A 25,588-nucleotide genomic window follows, 5' to 3' on the forward strand; every position below is an offset into this window, starting at 1 on the left:
AGATGCAAAACCAGGAAACAAAGTTCATCTGAACCACCACTGCTCTACACAGGACAGAATGCAACTCGAACTGCAAGGAACAGAAAGGTATTTATCCCCCATATTCAGGCAATGAGAACAATTTGCATGAGGTCACAAAGAAAGAAAAAATAAAAGGCTCCAACATTCTTCAGTAGACTCGGCTTTTAAAAACTATGTCAAAAACCTAGGCTACATCTGTCCATCTTGCCTCTGTGTTCTGTTTGCTCCACGTAGCCAATATTTAGTTGCTGGATGTTGCCTTCTATTTTGAAAAATCGGAGTAGTTTCACGGCAAGGTCTGGAACCTCAATACTCTTGTTTCTTTTTAAAAGGCAAAACCTTTCTACTTCTACAATTAAGAACAATTTTGGCCCAGTTCAACTTCTAAAATTTCTATCCCCATCATATTTTTCAGTAGATAACTTCATAGACTGTAGCCTTTTTGTCTCCAGAGCCAGTGACTATGTATTTATCATCCACAGAGATGTCACAGCTAAGCACTGACGAAGATTCTTTGGACTAGAAGAAAAATAGAAATATATTACATCATTAAAAAAAAAGTCTTGTTACCCTCATCTCAGCATCCCATTTTGGGTAGATCACACAGGTGAAGATATCTGAGTCCACTCTTGGGACTCTAGGGGTTCTATTATTTTCTTTAAAAGCATCGTCATCCTCACCTGGAAGATACTGGCTCCATAAGGAGTTCTCCACGCATTAAGAAGGTTATCTTTCCCAGTACTCACAAACCATTTACCTAGAATATAAAACAGAAGGACTATGAAACAGACATCTGACAGATTCTGGGTTTTCAGCTCACATGTATGAAATCTGTTAACTAATTACCACAATAAAAGCTCTCACCACTAATCAACATAGTACTTCTGGTTACAATCAATGCGGACACTCATGCTTTTGCAGTGTGTTACATACTAGGAAATCCCTAGACTCTTGTTAAGTAGAAACAGCTTTTTACACACAAATCAACCCTCGCAGCAGCCTTTAGATAGATGGTTGTTTGTAGATAAGTACATTTGAATTCATAAAGCAGAGATATTTATTTGTAACTTAAGAAACTGAGATACCAAATAAGTTTTGATTATCAAATGAGCTATGACTGTGTAATACCTAATCAGCAAAGCATGAATTAGAGCCCTGGCCTCCAGTTCTGTGTTCAGGGCAACTTACCACAGTAAGCAAACTTGAGTGACAATACACAACTTTCATGAAGGTGCAGTTGATATTTGTCTGGTTTATTTACATGTAGCACTTCTACGTTGCTGCTCTCCATTCCCACAGCTAGCCATTCTCCAGTAGGACAATAACCAAGGGAAAATATCTGAAAATTAAACCACATTTACACTTTTTATTTTTTTCTACCATGGTTAAACTAACTTGGAGAATGAGAGAGAGAAAGGGCCAAATAAAATTCACATAGTTCAACAGCAAGACTTCTGTTCAAAACTACGAGTGACTAAATAACCCTTGTTCTTACCTATTGAATTAGAAAAACAGGAAAAGAGAATAGTGTCAGGCTATCATTTTTTTCTGGAAGCTAAATGTAAAGCTCCAAAATATTTTGTTGTAAGCAGCCAAAAGGAAGAGAGTGAACAATCTGCCAGTTGAACTGGGCTTAATCTCAGCTTTCATCCTAAATGTTTCCCTCCTACTGCACCTCCCTCCGCACCCAAAGCTGTAGGAAAATCCAGTTACCTGTGATGTGAAGTCGTGCTGTTGTAGCTGTCTTCCCTCTCTCAAGTCCCAGGATCTGACAGTGTTATCCAAACCTCCTGTCCAGAGCTTGGTACCATCATTAGAAATGTCAATACAGCTGGCTCCATCTGTGTGGCCCTGGAATTGCCTGATAAAACAAAACAGATTGAATAATGATTTCCTGCCACAGTTCAAGGTAAACAGTGTTGTGGTGTTAGTTTTGGACTCTGTACATGCGTGTCATTTCTTCTGTGTCTGCTGACGGGCAAAAATCAGCCCCTCCCTCTTACTGAGCATGAAATACAACAGTACTACAAAAACGTTTGCCAGGTGCTAGAGAAATTAGTTGCTTCATGGCTAGCAGAGCAAAGTCAAATATTTCCTATCAGGTTTTGAAAAGCAAAATCAAAACTTGTGAGAACATTGAAGTACAGTAACTATAGTTAAAAGCACTAACAACAACTCAGATAAAAACAAGTGCTGAGAGAACAAAACTCCTCCAGTTTCAGAAAACAGCTTCTGTATTTCTATTTGGCTGCAAGTCAAGATGATAAATAATAAGCAGAGATATTAATAGGAAGGGTGCAGACAGAGATCCCAATAGTTTAACACAAGCATTGTTGAGTCAGCAAAGTTGCATTCTCTGTGTAGGGAGATCACAAAAATCTAAATGGTGCAGTTTGTTTTAAAATCTTCTCATTAGTAATTATCAGATTTCAACAACTAGAACATCTCAAGCTTTCCTTAATTCTTTGGCAAAAGCCTTCTGAGGCCCCTGCAGTTTTCATCAGCAATTAGCTTTAGGAAATTCCTACGTCTCAAAGCGAAAGGCGGAGGGCAGGGGGGAAAAGACAACTAGCTTGGAAACGAAGGGTATGAATCACTAAGATCTGTCACAGAAAGGTCATGCAGCAGAGTTTGGTTTGTAGCACTAGTCTCAAAATTCCACGTGTTATCAATTGGCAAGATCAGCCAGCAAGCGGCGGGAACATCTATAGCAAACATTCAAAAGGCAAGACAGTCAGAGATGGAGAGTACACCTTCACAGAGACTAAGCATGCATAGGACAAACTGAAGATTTTGTATCACTAAAATCTTTGTTGACCTAAAAGTTCAATAGAAAGTAAAACTTGCATGCACATTAACATGACTATCTGCACGTAAGTACTATTTACGTTGCTGTCATGAACCACTATTCAGGGAGACAAATATTTATGTAGCTGTCCAAAGAGTAACTTCTATTACAGTTTTCTGTAAACGACTTACCTGACCAATGTCTGATTGTGTAGATCCCACACTGCAATGTTCCCATCACTGCAGCAGGAAAAGCACACCTTGGAATCAGGGCTGATAGCCAGAGCATAGCAGGCAGGGGCTGAGGATGTCAGCTCTGCTTTTATACGAGGAGTTGGTGCTGCCAGGTCCCATATGGATAAAGTGCTGGCTTCCCCGCCAACTATTAGGGTGCATCCATCAGGCAGCAATTTACAAGAGCGGATGTAGTTATCTCTGTTCTGTGCAACACAAATCACCTCAGTTATGTTAATACATGCCTGCCAATAATGACCACTAATATGATTCTGATTGCACCCAAGTTCTAAACAGTAAACCAAAGTAAACCTTTACCAAAGTACTGAAGAGGAACCAGCAGATCCTAAAGGTTTCAAACACCTACCTCTCATCACTAAACTGAGAATGCAGCTTCAGAAATTGAACTGCAGACTCCAGTTGCCACAGTCTACTGTTTTAAACCTGACAAATGGCAAGTCTTCCATCTCATTACACAAAAACAGACCCAAGTAAGCTTGCATTTCTGCAAGTGCACTCCATCAGCTAAGGTCACCAACAATAGAAATGTTAAAGCAAATGACCTTTCATTTGGCATTTAGACAACCCTATAGGAAAATGCAGCTCAAGTCTCATGCCTTTCAGGGTTTTGGAGTTTTCTTTCAAATACTATTTTGCATTCACCGTTTTAAAGTTAAAATATTAAGTATTCCCATACTGGTCCTGGATTTATGTTGGTCCTTTGTTGTTCAACATGATTCTTACTGTATTTACATTATTAGTTTCATATTTGTGATATTATTGCTGATTAAGAAGTACTACAAGGATTTAGAGGTGGAAAACATTTCAGTTTTCACTTATTACATGCTTGACGCTTGACTCCTTAAGTGTATTGGATGTTCATTTCTCTGTTAACAGCTGCCAAACTAACATGGTAGCAGTTCTTTAGGAAATTGAGGGATGGTTAAGAGTAGTAACTCAAAACATACAAAAACCACTGCAAGTAGTTGTCAGCAGCATTCCTACTACTACTTTTTTTTGGTAATTCACAGCAAAGGAGCATTAATAGTGCAGTGGAAATGTTGGCTTAGTCATTACTGCTCCAGAACTAAAATGCAAGCAGCTAGGACTGTGCTTCCAGACAGTCACCTGCCACAGGACAGAACACATATTCAATCATATTTGTACTACTAGATAACTAACATAAGGGTAGCAGTAAATAAAGGGTAAGGGCTAAAAACACAAACCAAACCAAAAACCCACTACATTTAATTGAATCAGCATTGAAGCTAGAATTACTTTCATTCAAAATATGTATTACTGTGCCTTATGACATTGTCTTCTCAGTTAATATTTCACAAACATCTATGTTGCTTCTAATAAGAGAGTCATCTTTTATTGGGCCATTAACTTTTGAGTTAGCTTTTCAGCTACTTATACTACCGCATTCAGTCCTTTTGTATCCTGCAGATGAGAAAACAACTGACCAAAATGTGTAACTTGTGGATGATCCACAAAACCACAGTGAGACTTCAAGTGATCTTGGCACCTTGTCACATTATTTCATTACATGGTTGCTACCTTCTTACAAAAAAAGAGGTTGTCACTCCTGCTATGAGTGAAACACCTAGGAAAATTCTGTGCAGCCCTACATAAACCAGGCTATATCCCTTTTAAACTCATGCACAAAAATCAGTGAGACTAGAAGGGAAAAAAAAAAAAAACACACAACAAAACGGGTACACTCTCTACTAATAAGTCTTATCTAATCTGTTATTTGACCCTTAGTGATATTTATCCCTAAACAAATCAGCATTCCTCTCTCTAACTCCACCTGTTATGTGTTTAAAAAAAAAAAAAGACAGCTAAGTACAAAAAGCAGGAAACAGAACTGCCTGCTATTTCCTTGTAATATGAACAAAATCCAGACAAAGACAGCTATTTCCTTATTGAGTCTCCAAGGAGAAGCTACACTTGTGCACAAGTTCCTGTTCACCTACCAGACAGTCCAGCTGAGAGACAGGGCTCTTGTTGCCAGGCTGGCTGATGTCCCAGACTTTGACGCACCCCTTCCCACCTGTGTACACGTGTCTTGTGGGGTTGCTGATGGTAACTGCACACACAACTTCCCCGTGGTTCAGAGTGTTGATCTGACGGGCATGGCGAGGGATTCCTGGACCAATGAGGGCATCAGGAGGGAAAGGAACCGGCTGCATCTGACCATCTGCAGTAACATGAAAGGAGTAGGCTCTATTGGGGAAGGGAAAGAAAAGAGAAGACCAGAAAAAAAAAAAAATCAGCCAGTTACAGTGCGATAACACAAGAAAAACACAGTATATTTAAATTTTATTTCTTTGCTTATCTTTTTCTCATTAAAATCAGAGCTACAGTGCCAAGTAATACACACACGAAACCTCAGAGGGAAATAAGGATTCACAATAGATATTTCCAGCTTGCCTCAACTAAAGTATTCATGCAGTGGGGAAGCATGTTAAATTTTAGCCTTAACTCTATGGACCAAGGTCATAGCTACTATCCCTCAGCCACCTGGATAATGAAAGGATCTTTCAGCCCCTGGTTTCTAGCCTGCAGTCTTTCTAGCCTTCCAAGTCTCAGCACAAGTCCTACAGCAGCAATCTCTCACCAGGCACTACTCTTCCATGAGGTTTGCACCTGTTGCCTTGCAGTAGCACTAACCAAAGTTCAACTTTTCCTCTGTTTCTGCACCTCGTCTTTAACATCAGCACCAGCTGTGCTCACACGCCTCTCTTTCCAGCTGGTAACTCATACTTTAACAGAAAATAGAAACATGTAGAATAGTTGCACACACTTTTCACCAGAAAGCTGATAGCATCTTCTCATAATTATGTTTTCCTGAGTAAGCATTTTGGAAAAGCTGAAAGGCTAGGTTTCCCAGGTAGTTTTGGCACTTCTGTAATGCCTTTTATTTGTATTCAGTGCATGACTTCAAGTATATGGAAACTGAGGGTTGACTAAGTGAATGCCAGCACTGAGTAAGAAAACTCCTTCCTTGGGAAAGTACACAAAACTATTTCTTCATGTTCACTGTAATGTTTAAAGTCAGCTCTACTCAAGGAACAGGGCACAAATAGCAGTTAATAAGGGTTTCAGGTGCAGGGGGGGTTCCTTTGTTTGTTTGTTTTAAGCAGTAATGAAATTACTACTGCAAAAGGCAGCTTTTTGTTATACTAGTGAGCTCATTTTTTGCTTCTTTTGTTTTAAGTACATCTACAGCTCATGTTTTTGATGCTGTTGATACATTAATAGCATTTTTCAAGAGGCCACAGTGGATAAAAAATGGTGAGATATGAGTTTTGGTTTTTTTGTTTTGGTTTGTTTTTTTTTAACTAATGAGCTACCATCTCCCTAGTGGTATCTTTTTTTCCCAACATATTTCTTTTTCTTTGGAAAAGAATTACCCTTTCTTTTCCAAATGTACCTTCTTCCTCAGAAATCTTCAGTTACTGTAGCTCAAGTATTAGTATTGCATCCCTCTTCCAAGGGCTCAAAAATTGATAATTCAATTTAATCTTCTGTTCTGAGCTCCAAGACAATATTTTCAAAGTATTTTAGTGCTTATTTCCATGTACTGCACAGTTTGAAAGGAAAGAACAAGCAAGATGCTTGGATGCATAACAGACATGACAAAGCAACTGAATATGCCCAGGAGCAGAGCAGAAAATACTCCTTTAAAAAAAGAGTGAGAAGTGGAGAGGTGAAAGAACTCTATAGTTCTTTCATACAGAAGGTAACAGTGGAAACAGCCACTCCATGCAATATCAGTTTTCTCAGAAAGAAAGGGCAAAAACTGGTTAACAGTAACTGCTATGAAACAAAGAAGAAATTAATAGTGCATATACATGCAATTCCTGTACCCGATTCGAGTTTCATGGTTGGATATGCGAGTTGAAAGCCTGCTCAGAGAACATACAGAAATGGAGGATGAGTCAGTCCAAAAGATAAGAAATTTTTTTTGTCATGGAAACGTCAGGCATGGGAAATGCGCGATAAGAAAGGAAGTGTAAAGTTCACTCCCTTACATGTATACAAGATTTGCCGTACTTCAAATGTATTTCTTCCCATTTCTTTCTCTCTTTTTGTATGAAGAATTACGGTAATGATAAAGGCTTAACTAGGAATCTGTATCATATCTGTGAAGAAGAGTAGTGGCTGTCCCCAAGTAGTTATTCACTAACAGCCAAAACATAGGATGGGAGAGGAAGCATAAGAGGAGCGGCAACAAGGCTGCTCAAGGCTGAACTGTTCAGGTACAGAATCCAACTAAAGAGTCATAATACTTAAGAGGCTGAAAAGCTGGGCCCCATCCTGGGCTCCAGATCAAAGTCAGTTGCAGAATATTTGTTAGCAGTAAGAGTACAGAGAACTGCACAACTTTGAAGTCTCAGCCTGCCCTTACCTTTACTGTGGACAGAAGAAAAACAATTAAGCAAGTATTAAGGAATTGTTTCCAGGGTGTTTAAGATTAATAATCCATTTGCACATGATTTTTTTTAAATGGAATGTAACAGCATAAATGTTCTGTTCAATTCAAAATACCTAAATAATAGGTGTTTTGAAATGCTTCTGTGCATACACACAGACTCTGAGTTCTTGCTGAGATGGGGTGGGAGGAAGACAATATGAACATTTTTCAAGTGCTTCATGCATACTGTAGATTTATGATGACTCTTCTGCTCCGAAATGCCAGTGACTTACCCAGTGTGCTTTTAATCACGTAGAATTTGACTTATATGCCTGTGTTTAAAGTGTGGTTATATAGATCTCAAAAGTAGTCTCTCTTTTATCATCATGAGCAGGAAGTTGCTCCCAAGACTGGTTGGTCAAGACTCAGGAGAGAATCATAGAACCATTAGGTTGGACGAGACCTCTGAGATCATCAAGTCCAACCACTGACCTAATACGACCATGCCCACTAAATCATGTCTTGAAGTGCTACATCTACACTTTTTTTGAAATACTTCCAGGGACAGTAACTCTACTACTTCCCTGGGCAGTTTGTTCCAATGTTTGACTACTCTTTCACTAAAGAAATTTTTCCTAATGTCTAATCTAAACCTTCACTGGTGCAACTTGAGGCCATTTCCTCTTGTGCTATCACTTGCTACTTGGGAGAAGAGACCAACCCCCACCTCACTACAACCTCCTTTCAAGTAGTTGTACAGACCAATAAGGTCTCCCCTCAGACTCCTCTTCTCCAGACTAAACAAACCCAGTTCCCTCAGCCGCTCCTCACAAGACCTGTTCTCCAGATCCTTCACCAGCTTTGTTGCCCTTTTCTGGACATGCTCCAGCACCTCAGCGTCTTTCTTGTAGTGAGGGGCCCAAAACCACACACAGCATTCGGGGTGCATCCTCACCAGTGCCCAGTACAGGGGCACGATCACCTCCCTTACTCCTGCTGGCCACACCATTTCTGATACAGGCCAGGATGCTGTTGGCCTTCTTGGCCACCTGGGCACACTGCTGGCTCATGTTCAGCCGGCTGTCTACCAGCACCCCCAGGGCCTTTTCCACTGGGCAGCTTTCCAGCCACTCACCCCCAAGCCTGTAGCGCTGCGTGGGGTTGTTGTGACCCAAGTGCAGGACCTGGCACTTGGCCTTGTTGAACCCCATACAATCGACCTCAGCCCATCAATCCAGCCTGTCCAGGTCCCTTTGCAGATATTTCCTACCCTTAGGCAGATCGACACTCCCACCCAATTTAGTGTCATCTGCAAACTTACTGAAGAGCACTCAATCTCCTCATCCAAATCATCCATAAAGATGTTAAACACAACTGGCCCCAATACTGAGCCCTGGGGGACACTGCTTGTGACCGGTCACCAGCTGGATTTAACTCCATTCACCACCACTCTCTGCGCTCAGCTGTCAAGACAGATTTTAACCCAGCTTAGAGTGCATCTGTCTAGGCTATGAGCTGCCAGTTTTCCTAGGAGAATGCTGTGGGAGATCGTGTCAGAGGCTTTACTAAAGTCCCGGTAGATGACATCCGCAGCCTTCCCCTCATTGACTAGGGGGGTCATCTGGTCATAGAAGGAGATCAGGTTGGTTAAGCAGGACCTGTCCTTCATGAACCCATGCTGGCTGGGCCTGAGTCCCTGGTTGTCCTGCACATGCCATGTGAGGACCCTCAACCTTACCCAGCACCAAGGTCAGGCTGACAGGCCTGTAGTTCCCCAGATCCTCCTTGCGGCCCTTCTTGTAGATGGGCATCACATTGGCAGGTCTCCAGTCATCTGGGACCTCCCCTGTGGACCAGGATTTTTGATAAATGATGGAGAGTGGTTTGGCCAGCTCCTCTGCCAGCTCCCTCAGTACTCTTGGGTGGATCCCATCTCGTCCCATAGACTTGTGGATGTTCATCTGGCAAAGCAGGTCTTTAACTGTTTCCTCCTGAATTACAGGGGGATTATTCTGCTCTCAGATCCTGTCTTCCAGGTCAGGGGGCTGATTACCTCTAGGATAACTTGTCTGACTATTAAAGACTAAGGCAAAAAAGGCATTAAGTACCTCAGCCTTTTCCTTATCCTTGGTAACAATGTTCATCTCTGCATCCAAAGGATGATGGTGATTCTCCTTTGTTCTCTTTTTGTTGTTAATGTATTTGCAGAGGCATTTTTGTTGCCTTTCACAACAGTGGCCAGATTGAGTTCTAGTCAGGCTTTTGCCTCTCTAATTTTCCCTCTGCATGACCTAACAAGCTCCCTATATTCTACTTGAGTTACCTGCCCCTTCTTCCAAGAGTTGGAAACCTTCCTTTTTTCCCCCCCGAGTCCCAGCAAAAGCTCCCTGTTCAGCCAGGCCAGTTGTCTTCCCCACTGGTTCATCTCCTGGCACAGAGGGACAGCCTGCTCCTGTGCCCTTAAGACTTCCTCCTTGAAGAATGTCCAGCCTTCTTGGACCCCCTTGCACTTCAGGACTGCCTCCCAATGGACTCTCTTGACCAGTGTCCTGAACAGGCCAAAGACAACCCTCCAGAAGTCCATGGTGGTGGTTTTGCTAACTCCCCTCCCAACTTGACCAATAGAGAATTCTATCATTTCATGGTCGCTAAGGCCAAGTCAGCCTCCAACCACTGTATTTCCCACCAGTCCTCCTCTGTTCATAAACAGTAGGTCAAATGAGGTACCACCCCTGTTAGGCTCTCTTACCAACTGCGTCAGGAAGTTCTCTTCCACTCAGTCCAGGAACCTCCTAGATTGTTTCCTCTCTGCTGTGTTGTATTATTTCCAGCTGACATCTGATAAGTTGAAGTCCCCCATGAGGACAAGGGCTAACAATTGACAGACTTCTGCCAGTCACTTGTAGAATGCTTCATCTGCCTCTTCCTCCTGGTTGGGCAGACCATAACAGACTCCCAGCAGCATATCTACCTCGCTGGCCTTCCCCCTCCTCCTTACCCATAAGCACTCAGCCTTGTCATCACAATCATTAACCTCTACACAATCAAAACACTCCATAACATACAAAGCCACCTCACCACCTGTCCTTGCCTATACCTTCTGAAGAGCTGATAGCCATCCATTGCAGCACTCCAGTCATGAGAGTCATCTCACCATATTTCTGTGATGACCAAGTCATAGCTATCCTGCTGCACAATGGCTTCCAGCTCCTCCTGTTTGTTGCCCATGCTGTGTGCATCGGTGTAGATGCACTTGAGCTGGGCTATCGATTTCACCCCCAACATCAGCATGCCACCCTTAGGTCCATCACTGGTGGGACTTGTTTTGTCCCTCTCCCCCCTCGAACCTAGTTTAAAGCTTTCACTATGAGCCCGGCCAACTGATGTGTGAGAATCTTCTTCCCCTTTCTAGAAAGCTGAACTCCATCTGTTGCCATCAGGCTGGGTGCCTTGTAAACCAATAACTGAGTTTGAAAGCCTAACAACCAACCAGCAATTGTTTCTTACAAGCCAAGACAGCTTTTTCTACGGTGCAAGTTATCAGCAATACACTGTGTAAAGAAATGGCTACACATTGCCAAATCCACTTGCCCCTGTCAAGACAAGCACACAAAAAAGTAAATGTTCCTGGTTATTTGAAGATGTGTGGCATGTTACACTAACATCACTGCTGACAGCATACATATGTGGTCTAGTAACTTGTATTTACTAAGTCTAGTAACTTATATTTACTAGGTGTTATGATATAACTTTTCATCACACATACCTTTTACCTTGCAAAAACTTGCATCATTTGCAAGATGACACACCCTAGACAAGGAAAGCTTCTGTCTCCAGAAGAACACAGTACTGGAGACAGCAGTGCAAACGACTATTTGCGGCTCAATTGCTGTTGTCCTTTGTTACCTCTCCATCAGGTCAGCATGATAGAGGACTATCTGCTACTTCAGGGAGGCCTGTACTTTCAGTGCTACACTTACAATGCTGTAGGTGTACTTATATGCAATTAAGAAATTACTCCATTTTTAATGCACTAGGCATATTCACAGGCCTGAATTCTCAAAACTGACAAGTATTTTGGTTGCCCAATCTTAGAAGAGTCAATATTTGGTAAATTTTCAAGTTCTCTAAACCTCAAGGTATTTCTTGACAGGTATCCCTTGCCCACCCATCTTTCTTCCCAATGAATTGCTATTGACATCTGAATTCCAGAACACTGCAAAAAATGTAATGTGCATTTTTATCTTTTACGATGATCTTTTAGAATTGATAGTGTATGCCAGAAACTGCTGCTCATGTCCACCACGATCACAAATTTCTGACTCACAGCATTTGCATTCTGCCTCTATGAACAACTGGGTTCTACGATTACCCACCTTTGGTTCAATGGTTGTTAGCATTAAGACAGCCCTTCCTCATATTAGGCTAACAACCACGATGAACAAAGAAGAAGTTCTTACACAATGCAATTAGAATTTAACATAAAACAAGCTAAGCACACCTCAATTAATATGTAAATATACACTAGTAATTAATTGTGTTTTATGAAAAGAACACTTACAAGACAAACTTGCATGCCTTTCATCTAGGTAAGAGTTCTGAGAAACAGAATACTGTCCCTTATCATTACATTCTTTCTGAATAACAGAAATATTCTTCTGATCTGTTGCCTCCAAAGATGACTTCTCACCTGTGTCAAAGGAGCACCGAGCACCTGCAGAGTTCCTACACATTACAACACAGTAAGTGATACTAATACAATCCTGTTTCTCAGCTTGTATCTGGTAATGATGGCCCCTCAATTTCCAAATAAATATCAAATAAGTATATAATAAGTATCATCTGACATGCTGAGGAGAGTTCAGGATACCTAATTTACTGCTCAAGAACGTGGCAAAGCAACTAAACTAGGACAAAATTACCCCAACTGCAAAACACAAAAGCAGACAGTTCCTTCTACTGATGACTGTATTTTACATTCAGCTCTTCTTTGTACTGCAACTTATTTTCAGTTCTAGTTATGACAAACAGCCAATATCTGAGTACAGCATTTCATTATATAGGAAAAAATGCCAAGAAATAAGGATAAAGGTATTTGTACAGAAATAACAAAATATTTAAATTCATATATGCCATCAAATAATTCTATCCAGAGACACAAGGTGGGAAAACACCAACCTGTTATTCTAGAATATGATAAAATTAGTCTTCCTTTGAAATATTCCTCAGTGTATATTCAGTGAACAAGTGTGAAGATCAGGAGAATTGAAATCTGTTAAATTTTTGCCTTGAGCAATTCCAGAACAGTATACTATTCCTTCCCAAAAAACACAAAGAAAGTCAGCTTCTAAGTACAAGTTGAGAGTTAACATTTACCACATGAAATATCCCTTTCCTACTAAAATGAAAAAAGTGAATTTTCAGCTAGCTGTAGCCAAGACTAAAACAAGACATTGTTCTAAAGCTGTCAATGGAAAGATAACAGATCAGTTTATGGAATTTTAGGTTTGCCTGACACTAAAGATAAGCAAAGAAGTCACATTAGAGGAAATGACTGACTCAGTCCAAGTAACATGACCACAAAAAAAAAAAATTACAGAACACATCACATCAAGTGGAGAGTAGGGAGGATGTACCAAAGTAGGTGATCTGTGAAGCAGTGTGAATAAAGTGCTGAAAACACTAAATAAAAATTTTTAAAACCCCACACAGACTGTAATTAAGCTATGTAATACCAGGATACAAGCATAGCAGCATACATGCACTACTTTTGTGCCTTGAATGGTGCAACGACTAGAACTCATCCACAGAAAATTTCTGACTGAACAAAAATAGATTTTTTCCATCGCTTATAATATAAAATACTGCCGGGCATTACTAATGGAATAAGTCATTGAAAGCTTTGGAATATACTTGTTTAAAAGTAAAAACTTACAGCCACTGGATTATGCGATCTCCAAAAATATTTTATATAAGTACGCCAAATTCTACTAAAGTCAGCAAGAATGAGTCTGACTCTTAATAAAATAATGTTTTGAGAACAATGCCTCTTCCTTACTATACTAAATTTAAATATATCCCCATCTGATACATAACACCAACTCCCTGAGCCCTCATTTCAGTAACCTTGTCAACATACCACCAACTTTTCTTTAAGTAAATCCAAGATTTAACAGGTTTCTCACGCTGCCAACAGATAGCTAAGTCTGTTCTCAGAAGCATGGTGGATAACAACAAAAACACATTCAGGATGGCTTTCCTGATCTAAGTCTGCTGCTTTCCTACTGTTACGGAAAAAGAGTAGAAGAAAATACACTTTTTTGCCTATAATCTGGTATGCTTTTAAGGATGTTTGCACAACTGACATTACAACGTGTCACTAGCTATTATCAGGAGTTCAAAATGAAAGCAAACAGAAATATGAGTGTCTATAACTTTCATCACAGTGCGTCTCATAATATAGGCAGTATCCTAAAAGTAATAGTTTCTGAATTTTTCCTGAAACTACAAAATGAAAAATGAAACCATGGTAGACTGGTAAAGAAGGCAGTATGAAACAAGAACACCCAGCATTGGAAGAGCAAAGTGCTAAGTGAGTTCCAAAATTATGTAAATACCTAGATAGAGAAAAACTACTCTAACTGCATCTTTGTTTAAAAGGGAAGACAGGACTGAATGCCAAGCATGAAGGAACAAAGAACAGGTCCTAACAGCATGTCAAAAAAAACCTGTTACAACTCTCTCTGCCCCACCCTCTCCAAGAAAACAGATTAGTCAAATTTGCAGTCTATGCTCTGCCTGTACCTGCACACACTAGTTGTCCAGAAATAGTTAAAAAATAATCACTTTTTTCAAGTGTACATGCTTATGACACTACTGCACATGGATAAGCTCAGTCTCAACAGTCTACCAAAGCCAAATTACTGAAAAATTTGATGTATGCTGTTTTGGTGAATTTATTTTACTGTAACATCAATAAGGCACAGCATCACAGAAGTATTTTATTTAACTACCTTTTCATTAACAATTAAAACTTTTAAATAAAAAGAACCTTTAGTGAAAGTTATTCACCTGCTCCATGACTGCTTCATCATCCTTTTGCTCTCCAGCTGCACACATACACAAATGTTTTAAAGAGCTTGCTCCATTATGCAAGGTGTGCATCAGTTCCTAAAGTAACTGCTTCAGACACTCACTGTGATCAACAGTTGCAACTCTCATGCATGATAAAACAGGTGCCAGTCAACGAGTCTGAGTTCGCACTACACATTTATGCTCAGTATAGTACAAAGCTTCATTTCAATGTTTTTATCTCATGTATTTTACCACTTATCCACCAGTTTGTAGTCCCCTCAACTTCCCCCAGAAACAAAGAAATAAAAAAATTTTAATGTATACCTTCAACAGCTTTCCCTTGGAAATAGGTATATGCACACCTGTTTTGGGATATGACAACTACTGTTAGAGAATTCACATGCTGCATCTCTTACCAGGAGAGGTCTAAAACAATCTCTTGGGAACAACCAGACACTACCCCCTTTAGAATTCTTGTACGCTGACACAAGATAACTTTATTCTCTCTAGACATTGCAGATGTTACCAAAACATTCGAAGTTACTTACGGTTTTCCACCAGGAATCCCTGCTAGATTTGGAGGGATTCCAGGTACTCTCATGTGAGGAGGAGGATCAAACCCAACCTGACAATGAAAAATTAATTAATCTCACACTTGCAATTTCTCACTCAGTAAGCCCCTGCCCCTCTTCTTTACCCCCAAGATATTATGCATTTAACCAAAACATGGCTTTTACTCACAGTATTAGATAAGCATGTGTCCCTTCATAAGGGGGGAAAAACAAGACGTTATCCCCTGGGCATGCTTCTGCTAGAAGTTCTCATATGCGAACATAAAACCATTAAACTATAGCATGCATTCACATCACTGAGTGTAACATAAATACCTCTCTGTTAGCACGGAGCTAGCCCTGGAATCAGAGTCTGTGGTGTGTCGCCATGTAGCCACACAAGCACTCTAACTCTGCAACAGCCATGCAGGCAGAGCGCAGTGCCTGAAAGCAGCTTCAGGCCCCAGCTAGAATCTCTGCATGGCTCCACACTGCACTGTGTGGGCACATCAGCAGATCTCTCCCTCACGAGGCTACACTGCAGGGTGCAGACAAATTTGTCTACAGCTTAAATATACTATGCTCTCTTTATATACTGCAATTCCACTAAACCTTTATATCTTAAATAAATATGTACACCAAATAATCCAAACAGAAATTCTGGACCAAACGGACTTTTTCTTCTGAATGCTATACCTGAGACAAAATTCTTATTGCTTTAAGGAGTGGAAGTACTATTTAGAATTTCCACATTTTCACATAAAAGCCCTGTTTACCAGTTTGAAGAAAGCGGCCTTATCTACAATAATGACACAATGACAGTCTTAAGTCCAATCTTGCAAATTTAAAAGTAGGCAAGCTTGTCTATGCATAAAGCTGCCATTACCTCATGTTTGTAGAGTCAGGCCTCTAGGTTATTCTGCTTAACAGTAGCTAGAACTGTGATGCTCCATTTACTTACTACACCCACAAAAGCAACTATTCTTGCCACACTTTATCAGAGATCTCCAAGATACGTACGTACCAACTTCTCGCGTTGATTTCACAAAAAAAAACCCCACCAAAATACAAGGACAGAGACATAGATAAAAAGACTTCTACACGCGCCAAGATTAACTTGGTATGTCTGTATGGAACACAAATCTGGTACAGCAAGAGAATAGTAGATGTCCACAGCATCAATTAAATGCTTTGTAGGTACTAAAACTACTTGCCATTTAAAGCATAAAGTAATTTTTTGGCATTTATTAATCAGCCAAAGCACTGATGAAGGCAAGGAAAAAAGGAAACATACATAAATATACCGAGATTCTTTGCTTTCAAGGTGCAAATTTGTTTCTCCAGCCACGCAGCAAAGTGAAACACACAGTGAAGCTGTCAAGCCTCTGGCGCTGTTATAACTTGGGAATTTGACAGTGCTAAATGAAGCACATAGCTTTTCTCAGTGAACCACAACTCACACAGCTGAGATTGCATGCAACGTATGGCCTACCATAGGAGATCTTCCATAGGCAACCACAGCAGCTGCTGCAGCAGCAGCACTCATCTGGGGTGACATATTGTGCAGACTGGCATAGGCTGCCCCTGGACTGGTTAACTCTCCATTCATGCCAGCATGAGGTACCATTCCAAATGGAGCAGGGTACGGTCCTGGTACTGCCAATGGTGTCCGCAAACCTGCAGCTACAGAATGTAATGAAATTAAGTAGTTTGATTTATATATTCCTGCGTACAGGGAAGAAAACAGGCCCTTTTTTCCCCTCCTACAATACCTAACCTTCCCCTCCCACATACACACACAGCCAAGAAATATTGCCATAATTTATCAATACCACCACCTCTTTTCACTCAGTGTACATAGGATTTGAACTTGCTGGTTACTTCTAACAGTCTCTTCTGCCATTACCTATTTCCATTTCTGTGATATTTCCTTGTTTACATTAATCTGTCCTTTGCCAAATTAATCAGTAAAGCCAACAGATGTGGTTTAAACAGATCATGTCTGAAGCAACTCTGCTGTACCAGCCTGAACAGCAAAACTAAACTTCCCCCCCCCCATTTGTCAAGATGTACAATGCAGCAAGTATTAGCAGACTCAGTCAAAGAGCTGGAGAAGAGATCACATTCAGAGAGAGTACCAGGAACTTCTGAGAAGTCTTTTTATATTGCATTCAGTCTCTGGATTATTTGCAAAACAGATAAAGACAAAAGTAAACAAAGAAGGATAAGAGATAGATATTCAAACTCTTGATAATCCAAACATCTGCTTTTCATCAAGCCCTCTCAATATCAAGAACAAAGCAATATATTTAGCTAACATTCATCTGCACAGAACTACATACGTAAAAAAAGAGATTAATTTTGGAACCATAAAAACATGTGAGGCAATGCATTACCAGCTTGGTTAACCAAAGGGTCCATCGTTGGAGGCTTGCCAAGACCTGGACGAAGTCCTGGAGTTGCACTAGTGCCTGGGGTTGGCACATCACTTCGAGGAGTTGGTGTGCTGGATTTAAGAACAGGCGTGCTGGCTTTTTCATGCTAGTATCATTAAACAAATTAAATGAGTATTATTTTTAATCCAGGCCATATTATACAATTTATCACAACAGCAGCTGGGATGCTGGGCACCTACTACTTACTCCCTCAGCCAATTTTCATAAATCCACGCAATGCTTACAAAATTAACATGCGAGAGAGAAATGCTGACCTTTCTGATTGTTGCCAAAATTAAAATAAGAAACATAGCATGAAAATAAAACATTGGCATGAATTAAAAAACACGCCTGAGCTAATTTTTTTTCAGGACAATACAGTATGCATGACCAAATTATTTTAGTTTGAAATCATTACTGTCTCAATTATTATTGGACATAGCAAATAAAAAAAAAAGCCCTGAAAACCTACCACAGTTGATAGTACCCAAAAGCTACAGAGAATCTGATCAAATTGTTAGTGATACTGCAGGAAACATTTTCGAAGAGCAACAGCTTATTTAGAAGAGTTTAACAAAAGCCTGAAGAACTTCTTAGTGACCATATACAGACTATGTTAAACCATAAACTATTGCTCAAGCAAAACCAAACAATGGTTAAGCGATTCTTGTACTTTACAATAAATTTGCAATTAATTTGACAAAAATCTAGGAAATACAAGAAAGCAAAATTAAGCAGAATATATTGTTGAGGAGGAAAGATGAATAAGACTATAAAAGTCTGGCAAAACAGCAGTTTATCTCAGCTTCAAACGTTTAAAGCCATGTATTTTCTGCCACAAGTAGTTGCAGGAGAACGGAGAGTTAGACTTTACAAGAAAGAACATTTAACTAGATAACAGACTGCTACCCACCAGACTCATTTCTTTGGATTTGAGGGAAGTGGAACTTCCTGAAGAGGCTGTAGATGCTGGACTGCTAGAGGCGTCTTTCTTCAGCAGGCGGGTTTTATCTATACCATTTTCACGTGGTGAATGAGTGGGACTTGCCCTTGGGGAAGAAGGATCCTAAAACAATAGGAAGGAAAGAACAGCAGAGAATAGTGTCATGGGTTGGTATACAACCAATAAGGAGTCTATGGGGAAAAAAGAAAAGAAAGAAGAATTTAAGCAAGTTTTAAGTTCAAACTTTTTGTTATCTCTATAGAAAAAAAAAGCTGAAATCCCTTCATCAGTTTAGAGATATAAATTCATGTAGTAAGCAATCTGGTTTTATCTTACACTACATGTAATCATAAACTGTTTCCAAGCACAGAGCTTGCAATTGAAGTATATCTAAGCACAAACTAAGGCAAGTGCACACGACATGCCACAAGAGCAAGACTACCAAAAGTAAGTGCAGTAAGTTTACACTGTTTTTTTCCGTGTACGTTTTCCATGCACTGCTAGTGACAACAAACATTTCTATAATCTCTTTTAGGCCATACAAACCTTGCTCATGTCTATCTTCAAAACAAGAGATAAAGACACATGCTTTATATGCTATAGTATATGTCACTTCTTTCTAAATACCATCTGCAATCACCCTGCTACTCAAATCTACAGGAAAAAATTACATCACCTCTCCGGTGATTATCTTTCTCTCTTCCAGAGGCACTCTGTTTACTTTAACCTGAAACAGCCAGCCCAATAAGCTACAATGCCATCAGAATTCTGCAGGTTCTCCGTGCTCCTTTGGCTCATGAGAACATCAGCAGGAAGGAAGCAGTCCTCTCAAGAGGGCACTAAGTCTACTGATTGATTATTGAGCAGTTTCATTGTGAGTAGGGCTTCTGAAAGGATTACTAAAATCTCTAGTTGGATACCCATTTTCCTACTTGGCTGACATCATTTGGGCACTTGGAGTTGCTGAAGACACTTCTCTGTCAGCTTCTCTCCCTGTGCTTTTCACAGAGCAGAACCACCTTGCTACCATATTCAGGCTTCCCAAATCTCTTTGGCCCATCCCCTCACCTTGATGCCACTGCAAAATCTTTGCCCAGGAGGAAAAAAAAAAAAAATGGCTACAACCTCCAGAAAATTTTGTGAACTGACTGACTTCACTCTGCCTTCATTCTAAAAAACCAAACATTTCTAGAAAATGCTGTCTTTAATGTAGGACATTAAAATAATAGTAATTTCATGTTTTCAATAATACTACTAGTATTAAATTCAAGGTTAGGTAACGTCTTCCTTTTTCATTTGAAGACAGCAGCGTGAAAACCTCAGCCCTCCACCTGCATCTCTCCACTACAGAGCAGCTATGAAGTATCAGAACATAACTGTGGAGGGAACAGACCTGGTCAAAGCAGCAGAAGGAAAAGCCCAGAGGGCAACCAGATAAAGCTCAGAGGAAGACACAGTAACTGCAGTACTAACAAAAAGAGAAGTAGTGAATATTTTAACATATCCACACAGAGGATTCTTTTTCTTCTAACATCTAAATGCACTTTTCCTTTAACCTTTGGGCAAATGTCAAGACTACAAAAATGAAAAAAGTTACCTCATTGGATACATCTACAACCAAGTTATCGTCACTCTTGTCCCCATCACTGTCCTATTGAAAATAAATAAATATAGTGTTCATTTCAATCAGCACATTAAAAGCCCAGGTAGAAAAACTACGCATCAACTCAGACATTTTTTGGTTTTCCTAAACAAAAAAAGCAAACAGCCTTTCATTAACTCATTAGCAATAGGGAAAACAATGAAAACAGGAACACAACACCTTATTTCTGCTTCAGTAATAAAACCCAAACAAGGTAGAACTAGTTGAAACGTTGTGGTCTCACCATCAGTGCAAGATGGTCCAAAATCCTTCCTTATTACCATCATAAACATGTTATCACTACTCCTAAGAGAGAAACTCATTCTGTTCATATGCTAATCTCAGACGTTAATGTTACAGAAATTACTGCTTGTGTATACCTAAAAAACACAACAGATCTCAGAAAACTGAAGCTTTTTGGCATTTGTTTGTTCAATCAAATTACTCAAATCAAATTAAGACAATTTTTCTCCTTGTCCAGAAAGGAAAGTTTTGAAATGGAAAGTTCTGGGGAAGAAAAAGCTTTAGAAATACCAAGGCATTTCAACATTTCTGCCTAACAAAACCAAAACACTTTGACATTCCTAAATGGAAATGTTTTATTGTGGCTTGATAAGCTGCATTTTGACTGTTTCACATAAATCTGTGTTCACCTGAGCTGTCCTAGTGCCTCACAATAGCTGTTACTCAAGTGCCTCCTGGTCCCTGTGTCCAAAATGGGCTGGAATGCTCCAGCAGACACATTCTATGATACACAGTGGTCTAGTGATTTCCACAGTGCACCACGGTGGTTCAACCAGAAGGTGAGCCTTGACTCAAAACCAAAACCAAACAACCAACCAAAAAAAAAATCAAGTGAATGACAAAACTTAAAATTTTTGCACAGGCAAGTTTGACATTTCCAATAACACTTCAAGTTAAAAAGTTTCTAAGCAAACAAATCAGACCTACAAGATTGCTCAAACTGTCTCCATCTCTTGCTTTCAAAGTGTCTGGCCTATCACACTTAACACTGGCAGACAAAGTAAAACTCCCATTCCTTTCTCTCATTTCAGGCCATAAGTGTTTTTAAAAAACAAACAAAGAAACCCAACCCCCAAAAAACCCCAACAGATAGTTTCAATCCTTCCCTTCTGCTTTAGCAGCTGAATATTGCTCCAAGAAATACCACAAGCATATTAGGGATCCAAGAGCGCCACTGAAGACAGAATGGTGGCTCTATTTGCCACTCAGGAAGCTATCCAGCCAAAGGGCGAAAAAGAGAATGAACAGGAAAGCTTCAGCTCCGGTTATCTGCCACCTTTTGAAAAGCATGAAGCACCCAGAAGGCAAGAATAGGCTAGAACACATTTGAGCATGTGGGAGCACAGTAGGTGGGACACTTGTTCACCAGAAATACCGCCCCTGAGGAGGGCAAAAATAGCTGCCAAGCAATGATTAAGTGCACTCCACTGGCTGTCATCCTGAGAAACAGAAATTCACTGGGACTATCAAAGACATCTCCTATAGGTACTATTAACATTGGAAGATTCTCCTTCCTAACAAACCCACAGGTTGAAACTATACAGGCCCTAATGTGAAAATCAGTCATAAGTCAAAACGAAAAACACCCTTGCATTTTGCACCTTATTTCCAAAAGCGAGAATTTCTTACAACTCATTTATCTTCTTTCGAACAACAGCAGTACTTCCTTGTCCCTACAAGGGCCTCATCTAAAATGAGCTTGAAATCAGCAGCTCCATGTTTGCAGAATTGGGGAACCTTTAAAAAGAATGATCTTCCAGATTTGAATAAATTTGGAACTTTCAAGTTTCCTTAGTTTGCTCAATCCTTTACTTAGATGCTGCCTTTTTCTGTAAAATCTATTTCAAGCAAAGAACCACACCAGACATCTAAAATGTGGATTAAAACAAACTGCTTTTACAGTGCAATAATAGCCTTTCCATTTATGTCCAGTAGAAACACAGAAAAACAAGCAATTTTAGCTTTTTCTTTTTTTTTTTTTTTTTTTTAAATATCAACTACAGCATAAGAATGGTTTATATTCAAATATTTAAAATGAAAAATGCACATAGAGTATCAAACCCTCGAAGTTCAGGAAGTATCATGGGGAAGTTTGCCAAACCCTTCTGTAATCAAGACAGGATTATTAGAAAGTGGTGGAAATACATCTTGCAAAACCATAACAATACTACACCACCACAATGTGCAGAACAGAGAAAGTAACTCCATCTATTGTCAGTAGCTCCAGGGATATCCAATAGCTGCTCAGAGACATTATGGGTCCAAGTGCAGAGAAATTACCCTACCAAATACTAAGGAAATAAAGGGGCACTTGATTTTCTCTTTGGTTTCAGTAACCAGGAAGTAATTAATGACCAGATTCACATAAACCAGACAACTTGCCACATTATTGCTATGTCAAAGAATAATATCTTCTGTTACTTTTAAGTTCTGCTTTTCAGCACTCTCACACCAGTCGTAGTCTCTAAAGCCTACTCAAGTATCATTCTGTGGTCTGGCTGAGCATCTAGACTTGGAAGGTGAAAGCCTATGTGAACCTTTTGAGGTTCATGCATGCCACATTGTTGTACTGAAGTGTCTCTTCAAAACCAAGCAACAAGCAAGCTAGTGAAAAATGCAGAACACAAACTGTGAACTTTTTATATTTCAATTTGCTTTCTGCAGAAACTGCCATATCAAGCAAAAGCAAAACTTAGTAAGTTGATACAGACTCAAAACATATGCAATTTGCAACAATAATTATTACTCAACATGGTAATAGCTAGTACCAGAAAAATGTACTAAACACCCCCCCAAAAGCAACAAAATCCTCCATTTCAAACAAACCTGCAGGTTTTAGAGCAGTCCAGAAAAGATCTCTTGGTCGAACTCTGAGAGACGTCCCAAAACACTTGTGAATCCCAAACAGCTACTCCTGTCTCATTATTCCCTGTTGAGGAGTATTACTTGACAATAGCCCAAACTACTGAGTCACTGCTCTTCCACAACATGAATAATGATCTCTGGCACATACATTCATGCACTAAATCAGCCATAGGAAACACATTGCCTTGTTCTTCACACCTCTTTTACTTCTCACAGGAGCACAGTATGTGCAAATACATTAATCATTTCTTTGACACAGATTTGCTTACATAATGGCTGGAATCCTTATCATCCACCTTTCTTTTTTTGATGTCATTGGTATATTCAGGGCCATTCCTGCGTTTATCTGTGCTTCGCAGACTGTCTGGGACCAACAGAGAATTACTCTGTAAAAACAAAAAACCAAGGTCAACAAAAAATTCCTTTCAAAATTCCTTCATATGTGCTTAAAAACTCAAATTGGATACGATAGATGCTTTAGAAACGCAATACTTTCATAGTGGTTCATTCCATTTAATTCAACTCAAAGTCCTCCAGGCAAACATGTACAGATTCATGCATTCTAAGAAGCTTGAGTTTTCATTGTTCAACTTACCAAAGGTTTAGTTCACCTGTCAGTCATCATCTATCTAACTAATTAATTCAACTGAACTTATTATTTAGAAGTAGGCTTGCTGTTTATTCACAAGCAGGTAACAATGACTTTTTAATTTATTTTTTTTAATAAACAGATCCTATATAATAAAAGACACTTACTATATATAATCTGATTGCTTCTACACCGTCATAAACAGATGAGGCTTTGATATGTCTACACCTGAAGGCATGGATAGCTATATGGCAACTTGCCTTTAATTCTTAAAATAACAAATATTTACCAAATAAGCTTATGCAGTAATCACTTGTTAGCTGCGGTAAACTCCAATTGGATGCCTTCAACAAATGTATTGCAAACAAAGATCAAATATTTTTACTTCCAGCATAACATGCATTACTAGTGTGAAATTAAGGCTAAAGTGTTCTTTAATCAGACTTGATCTGAAAAACTGAGGCCAACACACAAAACACAAAAGCAAAGATTAATTTTCAAACTACATGGACTGCTGTCACTCATGCTAAGTTATGCTAAGTACAAACTGTTGACCCAAAGAGAAAGGCATTTTAGACATTTTTCAGTCACATGACAATTTGACATGCCTTCGATTCCCATCTCCATCTCCCTTCCAGCTAAAGCATTAAAACGTGTTACAATGAGTTCTTTTAAATGCAGGATTAGCATATGCAAGAGGGCAATTTGTTCAGTGATGTGTTAATGCTGTGAACAATACTGAATGAGCTGAGAAAAAAAAAATCTTCTTTCACAAAGACCTGGTGAGTCTAGTTCCTAAAAGCCAAGTATGTGCTTACATAAATATATGCTTACACAAATATATAAGTAAACATGTGTTTACACGCATACACGTATCTCAAGAGAAAACCCTAATACCAACGTGTATACTATAAGTGTAAGGTCTCAAAGGAAATACTTAAATCTACCCAAAAGCCAGAAATATCTACTCTCTAATATATCATAAACATACACTAATAGCCAGTGAACTGTGCCCTGAATGGCTTCCCCTTTAAACCTGAGCACACCACGGTAGTTTTGCTAAGACACTAATGTTTAGTCCCAAGGAAAAGGAAAACAAAACAGAGTACATAAGGCAATCTGAATCCTCTTTTTCCTACTCCAGAGGCTGTACTTTAAAGCAACTCTAAGCTCTTTTATTCATGACTATTCTAGCTAAACAAATGCCAAGGGGCTTACATAAAGCATACAGGAGGGTCTAACGAAATTCAGTATAAAGAAACTCAAAATAACGTCTTTACCGCAATGCTCTGCAGATACAAGGTGGGCTTGTTGGATCACGGAACTAATTGCCTTGACAAATAGTCTGAATTTAACCCCTCATCTTCTCCCAGATGCACACAAATTCAGGGATTCACTAACTTGAAAAAACTTCAAAACCAGTCTTCAACATTTTAATATTGAATCCATCATGTCTGTAGCACTAGAAACATCTTAAGAAGCCAAGCTGTCAATTCAAACTCGACCAAAGATTTGAGTCCTGCAAATGTCTGTCTTGAAGAAGGAAAATCTTTTAGTTAAGAGATACTTCCCTTAAAAATAAGTTAAAAAAAAAAATCAATTTTGCTACTGAAGAGCGTAGAATAAAACAATGAAAGCAAATGTGGTAAAGTGAACAAACTCGTTTCATTTTAAATTGCCAAAAGTAAGCATGAACAACAGAAAGGTGGCAAAGGGGAAGCAGCCGGGAAAAAATTAGCAATCCTGCTATTTGAAGTCACTACACAGAAGCATACGGAACAGCTTGCAAATTTTGGTGTCACATACATGTAACTACAAGAGCTGATATTTTTTTCTGGTTTAATGTAAAGTCTGCCTAGACAATGCTGACAATCTTCTGCACAGTCCCGCAGAACTTCCATACTGTGAACATACCTAGGAACTCCCAGGTATACTTAGCTCCCACTGTGTCCTAAATGTCAAACAAAGACTACTAGATTTGATTTTTCCTCAAAAGACTG

At 39.5% G+C, this 25,588-nt stretch overlaps 1 protein-coding gene across 11 annotated transcripts in view; it reads right to left on the minus strand.

Annotated features, from left to right (window-relative positions):
• Window positions 1–370: 370 nt before the first annotated feature.
• Window positions 371–25,588, minus strand: part of LOC104351430 (transducin-like enhancer protein 1) — a 71,340-nt gene continuing 46,122 nt past the window's right edge. For 3 of the 11 annotated variants that reach the window (XM_086479304.1, XM_086479303.1, XM_086479298.1), the window contains exons 9-20: window positions 23,269–23,385; window positions 20,066–20,119; window positions 18,439–18,591; window positions 17,487–17,631; window positions 16,583–16,773; window positions 15,088–15,164; window positions 5,022–5,271; window positions 3,001–3,248; window positions 1,735–1,882; window positions 1,210–1,360; window positions 702–778; window positions 371–540 (exon numbers count right to left, since the gene is read on the minus strand). In XM_086479304.1, coding sequence (XP_086335430.1) covers window positions 433–540; window positions 702–778; window positions 1,210–1,360; window positions 1,735–1,882; window positions 3,001–3,248; window positions 5,022–5,271; window positions 15,088–15,164; window positions 16,583–16,773; window positions 17,487–17,631; window positions 18,439–18,591; window positions 20,066–20,119; window positions 23,269–23,385 — 1,719 coding nt within the window. In that variant the 3' untranslated portion in view covers window positions 371–432. Of the gene's footprint in view, window positions 541–701; window positions 779–1,209; window positions 1,361–1,734; window positions 1,883–3,000; window positions 3,249–5,021; window positions 5,272–15,087; window positions 15,165–16,552; window positions 16,774–17,486; window positions 17,632–18,438; window positions 18,592–20,065; window positions 20,120–23,268; window positions 23,386–25,588 lie in introns of all 11 variants that reach the window. The other 8 variants (XM_086479301.1, XM_086479299.1, XM_086479296.1 and 5 more) reach the window with 5 other exon arrangements.

The sequence above is a fragment of the Leptosomus discolor genome, chromosome Z, assembly GCF_034619465.1.
Source record: "Leptosomus discolor isolate bLepDis1 chromosome Z, bLepDis1.hap2, whole genome shotgun sequence".
Taxonomy (NCBI): Eukaryota; Metazoa; Chordata; class Aves; order Leptosomiformes; family Leptosomidae; genus Leptosomus; species Leptosomus discolor.